Source organism: Polypterus senegalus, chromosome 8 (genome assembly GCF_016835505.1).
Source record: "Polypterus senegalus isolate Bchr_013 chromosome 8, ASM1683550v1, whole genome shotgun sequence".
Lineage (NCBI taxonomy): Eukaryota > Metazoa > Chordata > Cladistia > Polypteriformes > Polypteridae > Polypterus > Polypterus senegalus.
Genome location: NC_053161.1, coordinates 146065292 through 146075403, shown reverse-complemented (window position 1 = coordinate 146075403; position 10112 = coordinate 146065292). Strand labels below are relative to the sequence as shown.

At 35.9% G+C, this 10112-nt stretch overlaps 1 protein-coding gene across 6 annotated transcripts in view; it reads right to left on the bottom strand.

Annotated features, from left to right (window-relative positions):
- Positions 1-1871: 1871 nt before the first annotated feature.
- The window catches only part of kcnc2 (potassium voltage-gated channel, Shaw-related subfamily, member 2), a 326666-nt gene continuing 318425 nt past the window's right edge, over positions 1872-10112 (bottom strand). For 2 of the 6 annotated variants that reach the window (XM_039761908.1, XM_039761911.1), the window contains one exon: positions 1872-3555. In XM_039761908.1, the coding sequence (XP_039617842.1) occupies positions 3473-3555 (83 nt within the window). In that variant the 3' untranslated portion in view covers positions 1872-3472. Of the gene's footprint in view, positions 3663-3867; positions 3962-4221; positions 4804-10112 lie in introns of those variants that run through there. The other 4 variants (XM_039761909.1, XM_039761914.1, XM_039761912.1 and 1 more) reach the window with 3 other exon arrangements.

The following is a 10112-nucleotide window of genomic DNA, read 5'->3' as shown; positions in this document are numbered from 1 at the left end:
TCGGCCAAGTCATACTTTTATTTATTCATATTTCATTTATGTTAGGTAGAATGTCTAGTGGGGGTCGTGCGGTCTTGTGGCCTTGGAACCCCTGCAGATTTTTTTTTTCTGTCCTCCCTGGCCATTGGACCTCTTATTCTATGTTAATTAGTAATGCCTAATTTTATTTTTAGATTTTTTTCTTTTTTTTTTCTTTCTTCATTCTGTAAAGCACTTTTAGCTGCATCATTTGAATGAAAATGTGCTATATAAATTTATGTTGTTTTTGTTAATTGTACTTTCTTTTGTTGTTTATTTACAATGCTTGGGGGATATATTTAGTTGATTAGGTGGGGTGGGAATGGGTTTGATTCTTAAAATAGTTTTTTTTTTTTTGTTGTCAGTAAAGAACTTGATAACAAAAAAAAACCCCTCCACAACTTTCCCCCATCCTCTCGTGTCCATAGGTTTCTATGCACAGGTAAGACAGTGAGAACTGAGCTCAGAGCAACACCTATGATCTTTCATTTTTTCTTTTCTTCCATGCTATCGTGGACTGATAAATTTGCAGATGTTCTACACTGAAAAAATGTTAAGTAGCTCAGCAGACAATATATTGATGATGGTCTGTTATAATAAATAATATTAATAATGAATTATATTTATATAGTGCTTTTCTCACTACTCAAAGCACTTTACATATAAAGAAGGAAGCCACTTCAATGGCCATCAATGTGCAGTACCCACCCGAATGATACAAAGGCAGCCATTACTGAGCCAGTACACTCACCACACATTAACTATTAGTGGTGAAAGGTTGAGAGAGAGGACAATAGCGTGATGGAAATTTAGCCAAGACATTAGGATAAAGCCGACTCTTTTTGAAAGATGCCCAGGAATCTTTAGTTATTACAGAGTGTCAGGACCTCAGTTATATGTCTCATCTTAAGGAGATAGTGCCATATTTACAGCACACTGTCCCTGTCACTGCACTGGGGCATTGAGATCCGCACACAGTCCACAGGGTTAGCTCCCCCTGTAGTTCTTTCCTAGCAAAAACCCAAGCTTTACCAAGATGGTTTCCTATCCAAGATCTGGATGGGCCCAAACATATTTAGCTTCAAGTAGATGATCTGTTCTGAAGTGCTGATAGTATGGTTGCTGATGATAATGAGCAACTTTTAAAAGCTGCGATTAGGTCATTTCAGTCTGACAAATTTATTTTTATGAATTTTGTGGAGTTATCTGTGCTCACTCACATCGGATTTGGATTGGTTGCAAAATTAACTAAAACAGTCCAACCCAAAATTGGATATGAAGCAAAAATTGGAATTGAGTCACTTTTAGCTGAGTTGTGAATGCTGCGAACATCTGGCATCATAGAAGAAATGTTGGTGAATTTTTGTAGATGATTTTAGAATCTTGTAGAACCAACGGTGCAGCCAGCCAGTTTAGCACATTTTAAGGGAAATTAAAATAATTTGAATGCTGACTGTAAATTGACCCTGTGAGTGTTTGGTTCAACCAATAATTAAGTTCATCCGCATGTTCTTTGTATGTAGATTTCATTGTAGTTTTACTGCATATTTATTTTCTTGTCTCCCTGTCAAATGCCTTCCATGACTCAGTGTTGTTATGATGTGACGGTAAAGATGGCAGCTCTCGTGCATATGCAGAGCATGGGTGAGCACATGCATAATGAACGTATGGCATGCAAATGTTGATGTGTATATGTTGATGTTGATAAAAAAAAGTTTATGAAATGATCAGCTTTTGTGACGTATATTAGACAACCATTTTCTCATTGTCATTAAAAAGCTTGCTTTTTGGGTGACTGTATTCCTATGCTTTTTGCATATTTATTATTTTTTTTAGCTTCAGTATAGTGGTTGTTTTTTTTTTCTAAATATTAGCTACTTGGTCTGAGCTAGATACACACTTCTGATTATGTAGGGTTAGATCAAAAAAATGCAAGCCCTTGTGGGATCCTCAGTCAGGCCTCCTCTAAAGCTTCATTCTTCAGATTAGTGCCTTAGGGTCTCTTAGGATGTTACACCACAAGCTCTTCCTGGAAGATCATCAATTCAGGCATCTCAAGTGTGCCTTCTGAAAAGGTATCTTTGGTGTGCTAGCAGAATGAGTGCGGGTGTGGTTTTGATGGACCGGCTTCCTTTTTGAGTGAAAAGATATATTTAAACGGTGAACAGAAGTGGTTTTATTGAGCTTGTGGTTAATTAGTTGGCCGCAATGTTGTCTCTCAATCAAAATTTGTAAAAAATTCAGTTGTGTACAATTTTTGTATATTGGTTATTGTTCACTGTATGTCACACACTAATTCATTGCATATATAAAATATAACATTATCCTATACTACTCAATGTGCCATTTTTGTTAAAAAAATATTTTTGAGACACCCTGTATATATTATATATAAATAATATGCCAGGTGTGATACAAAATTTTAGTGAATTCTGTAACAATGTTTTAAATAATGTATACACAGTTACATCATTGATTATCCTCAATTAATCTTAACAAAATGCTCCTTTGTTGATTATTCCATATTATACTTGTAACTCAGGATTTTGGGGGCTGGAGTCTATTCCAACACAAATGGCCACAAGACAGGAATCAATCCTGGATGGAGTGGAGGTCTCAGACTGGGTCTACTTTCACACATACCCTGACTGTAAATTTAGAATTACCAATCAACCTAACCTGCATACTATAAGGATGTGGGATGGGATGTGGGAAGGCAGTTCAATCACCTGGAAAAAAACTTCACAACAACAGGTACCAGGTTTTCATTTTAACGTCAGGACACTGGATCTGTGATGCAGCAGCTCCAATTGGTTTGGACTTTCCTGGCATGTTTCATTTTTAGGAGAAAGCCACAAGTTAGGTGAATAGTGAATAAGGTAGTGGCTGTCTGTTTGCTACAAATATTCAAAGTTTTTAGTAACTCTTTGGCCATAGTTAAGACATTACTGAACACTGGTCAGAAAATGAGACATGTTATCACACAATATTCATTTAGCAGAGATTTTTTTTTTTGTAATAAAGCTTACCTGTTCAATTCACTCAATTACCATGAATTAATTGTTAGCAGGATTATTCTCATCACACTCAGCATATATTTATATACATATATATATATAATTTTGAACGTGATACTTAAATATTTTGACCTACATTCTTATCATAAGGGGTAATTCAACAATTTATTTGCCTATATTACAGCTTCTTTTTGACTTAAATATACATATACATACGTATATATCCAGATATTTTCTGCTACACAAGGAGAGGAAAAAAAAACTATATTCATTTGGCATCATGTTTCATGGACTTACTGAAGAGTAAACAGTGATCGCACCATTCCTTCAGAATAGGCCACTGTGGTATTGGAAGTCTCTGTCAGGAGTAGGTTGGTTGCTAAGCAACACTGTTGCTGTTGCCATAACCACTAAGTACTCTTTAACAGGTATGCATCTTAAACAGTTAGAACAGCTACATAAATCTCCCGTGTGGTGGTCTGGAGCTCTTGTTTATGTCCCGTGGTATAAATGTTTATCACTGAATGAAGAGAAAAAAGAGTTTACGATAATCAGTAAAGTCCACTTTGTTACCTGCCTCTTCCTGAAGTTTTCAATAGAATATATCAAATAGATCAGAGCATGGTCCTGCAAAAAGACAGAGGAGTCCTTGAAAGGTGTTTTTTTTCCCTTGAGAGATCAGAGTGATGGACAAGTTATAAAGACCTTTTCTTTGTGGTCAAGGGAAAAGTGTTGAATTACCCCCTGCAAAAAGCATAACAGCTAAACAGAGCTATCATCTTGCTGGCTGGATTACTTATAAAGGTAAGCTACTGGAGGATGCCAATGTTACCTTTCTGCAATGTGTGTGCCTTCCCTCAGCCTTTAAGAAAGAGAGCTTCCCTCTGCTTGCATGTACCCAGTAATGACAAGCTCTCTGCAGTTATCTGCATGTAAACAACCGGAAACACTCAGTTGGCGACCCTGCCACAGTTTTCGATTTCTTAGGAGTACAGCATACCAGCAACAAATACATACAGTATCTTCACATGCAAAAACAGTCAAGTGATGCATTTTGTTTTGACAAATGACACAATGCACAAACAGATCAAGGGCAGTCGACGCCCTGGCAAACTTTCTGAAACATTAGACAATGGGACAAGACCATCCATGCGAGAAAAAAAAAAAACACAAAAAAAGTAAAAAGCAAAAACAAACAAACAGAAAGTCAATAGAAGGTAATGTTCAGTGTCTAGTCACAGTGGGATTTATTTGTGAGCGCCTGTATGCGTGTGTGTGTGTGTGTGTATGTTGACAGGAGTCCAGCTGTATTCAGAACAAATTGGTTTGGAAGCACTTTTTTGATATATAGATAGCATCCCTGATTAAAAAATAAATTTCATATTTAGCATACTGGCCAAACAGACCTACTATATGTCCTTTTATTGCCAGAAGTGATCCAGGGCAATCAGTAAACAAATCAGAAGCACTTAATAACGTTTAAAAGGAACATTTGGGGCATTCATTTACTGCAGAGAAAAAATAATATTTACAGTTTATAACATGCACAACTTATTTTCAGCCAACGTTGGGTCAAATGAGGTCTAATCCAAAGGCATTACTATTAAAAGGCTCGCTGATCCAGTCCGCTATCACAAGATTGATGGAATGGGAGAGCGAGACCGTCTCAGTGGACAAGGAGAACTGTAGGGTGAAGTAACTGGAGACAGTCTCAGAGCATTGGCAGCCATACCAGCTATGTTGTTTAAGCTTCGGGATTTCTCATACCCTTTATGCAAGAGAATGCACAAGACAAACAGTCAGTTGGAATCAGCCAAAAGAGAGCATTCAAAAGAAAAGACAAAAAAAACAGTGCACATGCAAAGAGAAAAATACGTTACAGACATTTTTTTGTGCTGCGATTCACCTAAAAATACAGGACACCTTCACAGAAACTTTTCCAACAGATGTGTGTTTTCGTAATTTTATTTCTAATGTATTTAACTATACAAATCAACAGGTTATGCAATGCTACAAACAAAATGTTTACTATAATTCAACTGCTAAAGTATCTGTAATTTGATGTGTATATAATATCTGTATTGTGTCTCTTAATTAAATTGCAATTTACTCATTGGTGGAATGGTGTTCACCTTAACAATTTTCTGTAAATATTATATGATTAGCGTTTTGTAATTTCAGACTTCTTCGCTGGTCAAATAAACCTTGAAGAGTTCAAAGTGCAAGTTATCTAAATACAAAGATAAAATAAATTGTGCAGATCAGACAAAATTTATAGAAGAACTACAAGATCAATTTAGGAAATCCTTAACTTCCTCAAAGGACACTCTCTTCAGAGTCCAGTTTTAAAAAGATCTTTTCAGCTTAGAATTGTGAACTTGTGGAAATTGTTTTTCTACAGACATCAGACAGACCAACAAAACAATAACATCAATCTGTCCACATTTAAAGCAAGGCATTCCAATCGAAGGTCATGACAAAGAACGTGTTTGTTACACTTACACCCATCCGCCACCACACACACACACACACACACACAGAGTGTCTTAAATAGATGTACAAGCAGTCTGGGAAGTATACACTAGCAAAGATTTCACTCGCTGTCTACAGAAGTGGATATTTCTGGCACCTTGAATTATGCACAACTTTCAGATTTATTGTATTTTAAATACATTAATACTAGGGTGTTGCACTGTATTAGCCATTATGAATATAGTGAAAAGTCAAGCAAAATGACACCTTTTATTGGCTAACTAAAAAGATTACAATATGCAAGCTTTCGAGGCAACTCAGGCCCCTTCTTCAGTCAAGATGTAATACAGAAACTGGAGTTCCCTGTGTTTATCTACACACACTAGGACAAGAAACAACATTGGTAAATCTTTAAGTGAGAAATCCTAAATGTAAAAAATGTAAGATTTAAGATAACTGTCCAACACCTGTCTACAGACCCATATTGTCTTGAAAAGTTCATCACAAACTTCAAAGGACTTTGTTGGACAGTTATCTTATCCAAAGATCTTGACCATACATTGTTCTTCTCTCTTGTTAAATTAACCCTAGCCTGAAGGAATCTATTATTTTTTTACATTTACGATTTTTCATTTAAGATTTACCAATGTTGTTTCTTGTCCTAGTGTGTGTATATAAACACAGGGAACTCCAGTTTCTGTATTACATCTTGACTGAAGAAGGGGCCTGAGTTGCCTCGAAAGCTTGCATATTGTAATCTTTTTAGTTAGCCAATAAAAGGTGTCATTTTGCTTGGCTTTTCAAATACATTAATAGAAACAATTACAGCTTACCAATGTAAATTTGTGAGACATATGGTCAGTGTGAGTGTGTCAGTGTGGATTTGTGTGAAAGTTCACAAGGTTGAATCAAGAGGGGACCACTCTTTCTAAAATAATTTCCATTTTCCAGGCGAGAAGAAGGCCTGCCTGGTGAAGCCGTATGTCATGGCTGCTCGGATCTAGCTATACCCTTTCCACCTTGCTGAATGCAGAAATGGATGTAAATGGGAAATCGCCATTGTTTGTTCAGCAGTCAAGGAGCATTATGGTATTAACTCTGGCACTGCTTCTACATGAGAGGAATAACCCTCACTATTCGCCTTATACTTTCTTCATATTAAATTAGGGTTCCCTTGCTGGGATCTCCAACATTGTGTGTTTTATACGTGTTATTCTATTCAGTTTAGTGCTTTTACGCTGAGGATGCATTTTTCATAGTTTAAATTTTAGTTTGACTTGACTCTTCCTTTTTATTATTAACGTCTTCTTGTTGCTTATGAGATGGCCTTCTTTACTCCTCAGTGGATATTCTCAACAAAACTCTTACAAGACTTAGTGATAGTTAGCTTTCAATTCAAGTAGGCCCTAGTGTTATTTTTTTTAAATCATTTTGTTTCTTGACTTAATTTTTTTATTCTGCCCTGTGCTTTTCGTTACTTGTGTTTCTTGTTTTCATGGTTCTGACCTCGATCCTAGTGCGTGTTTTGCATCTCCTGATTGATTTCTGTTCTCACAAGAATTCTGAGACATTGTCTGATAACAAACACTTTGCAAAAATGGACAAAAAAGGTATATAAAGTGTAGCGAAATACATAGTGTATAGCAAAGTACATGTCCAAACTTTATTTTTCTTCATACAGAGGCAAACACTGTATATTAATGCTTTACTTTAGTGATATTATTAAAAAATCTACCAATCCATCATTTTTTTGCAGCCAGTTGTTCCATTTTAGCTCAATGAGGTATCAGAACACATCCAGACAATATTGGGTGTTGTTATGTTAGTTTTTGTTTCTTAATTTATTTTGAGCTTGATAAAATATTCTTCAGTTTATGGCCATGTTTTATGTTGTTTTTTCAAATATGGAGAACTCACTTTTACTCTACTTTTCTATATTCAAAACTTAATTGAGCTTATTGTTTTGACATTACGATTGCCACATACCATGATATCATCCTGATTTTCAATGGATAATCCTATTTTCTGCTACTCTTTCCATGACTGCTTATTAGGGAATGCGTTCCTAGAAGCCTAGAAGTTGGGTCACCCTGTTTAAACCAGTGCTATGCTACAACACAGTGTCCAGGGTTGCGGACACTCAAGCTTTGAAGAGGTTAGTGGGTCTGGCACTGAAGAAGCTGCAGGTTTTCAGAATGTAGTGATCTTTGCCCCCATGTCTGCTCTGGTTCTTGCTAATTTCCAGTATGTGTATATAATTAAGGAAGCAAAGTACACAAAAAAGGCAAATTAATAGAAAAACAACCAAAGAGAGTTAAACATTTTGGAAACATATAGGAAAAATCCAAATATTTATAAATGTCTTATAAATACAAAAATCTCACTTGTCCCCAACACTGAGTTTGAGAACCACTGGCTTACTTTATTTTAATCCTTTTTTTACTTTTCAAGTAGGTTTATGTGAAAATTGTAACTGAAGTATCTTTTTCTATCGTAGTCTTCACTCTTCATATTTTCATATGTTAATGTCTTTCTTAGTAGTAGGTATTTTTATCAAGAATGTTGCCAGATTGTAATTATTTAAACAGAATGTTTAAGAGGAACATATAATATATTTAAGGTGTGTGGGATTAGATTAAACATACTTTATTAACCCCAAGGGCATAAGTTTCAAGAAGTGCTCCTCTGTTTTGTATTCAGCTGTTCTGTTATGTGAAGTGCTATTTGTGAGTGATGTTTTCTTATATATTCTAAATATGTACAGCACTCTTTATTCATTGTTGCTTCTCTTTGAGATAGAGTCTGCCGTATTAGGTCACTTGAGTCGTAGTCTCATTGGGCCAGACGCGATTCTCAAACGAGAATACAAGTCTGGGGACAACCCGTTTAAAAGTGTGTAGTGAATAGCGGTGAAATCTTGTGCTGCCAAGGCTACGCCCACAAGGCTTCCTCATAAAACATCCGGCCTCAATTTCACTGGTCCATGAGTTTTAAATATTAAACAAAAGACTTGACAGTGAGAGCAGAAAAAAAAAAAACCCTAAAATTGCTGTTTTGCATTCTGGAGGCCATGGTAACTGAACCTTAAAAATTAATTTGCACATTGTAATGAGTGCTGCAACAGTGGAGATAAACGGACAGACACACATGTAGTCCACCACAACTACTGGGCTCGACACATTTGAGAAGTGCCTCTGTCAGCTACAATATCTTTCTGTCATTTTAACTATTGCATTACTATATGACATAACAACAGCAAATAGAGTTTAGACATGCACTGTGGTCTAAAACTATGCAACGTTAAAACGCAGCAGTTATTTTCTCATGACTAGTATATTTCCAATTAGTAATGTTAAATTTCTTTTGTCATTCACTTAGACGTGCAGTCAGAAGGTGGGTGCTGTGCAGCCTTCTCCCTGATTTTACTGGAGATATTAGGCAGATTTGGTGATCCAAGTGTTTTGAGTACAAAATCCGGAGCTTCAGTCATTATAAGAGATGGCAGTCATTATATTGGAGTGTGATACTTCAAATACATATTTTCATAGCTGCCAATTCTTTCAAGCAAAGATTGACTCCTACACTATTGTCGTAACGCTGAACAACAGAGAACACACACAGAGCATGCCAACAATGTATCATTCACGTTTACCATTTGTTTATTGATGCATTCGAATGCCAAAGTATAATCTGATGCTACAGAAAGGTTTTTCCCCTACCATCAGGTTATGTTTTCTAATAGGGTTTTTAGGAGACTTTACGACTATAGGTGGTTCATCGTAAACCAAAACTAGAGCATCCCTGATCTTTGCAGTTTAAAATTACCGTCCCTACTTTGAGCATGGCCTTCATAAGGTGTTGGATTGGTTTAGAAATGTGACACTCAGTGGGTTGTCTAATTATGCAGTTTTAAGCACAATTTATTCATGGTGTTCTCCAGATGTATATGTTATGTCTGGCTTCAGTGAGACTACAGGAGCCTTGATGCTGAGTTATCATGCTCTCAAAGGTACTCATAATGTCAAGTGAAAATAACATTAGTGCTGGTCATACGGTTGTTTCTGTCAGTGCCTATTCTGCTAGTGCCTATCAACACATGAGGGACATTTTGAATTAATGGCTCATGTGCTGCAAACTATGCTTATGCATTGTTTAAAGATTAAATACAAATGTTCCCCAAGGACAGCTACAAATTATACAGTATACTTCTTAAAATGTCCTCTTTGTACATCTCTTTGAGACCTCTTTTGATAAATACTGTGCAAGTGTGTGTATGTTGGGTCAAAAGACAAATCAACATTCATTCCTTTACTAAAATGTTCATTGAGAAAAATGTTTTTCATAAAGTTTTTGTTGCTAAAGCTCATTCTTAAAAACTGTAAATTCTAACATTGTACAAAATAAACTGTTTCCTTTGCTTTTATTGACAGTTCTCTTGTTTAGGTAATGTCTTTGTCATTAAGCTACTCTTCTATTAGCATCCATTAGACTCTTGTATGTTTTCTTTTTTTGCATAGAAACACAAATACAAATTAATTAACAGACACAAACATGTGGCTAATAGTTTTAACCATTAATTGATACTGCAACAGATTTACTAGACAG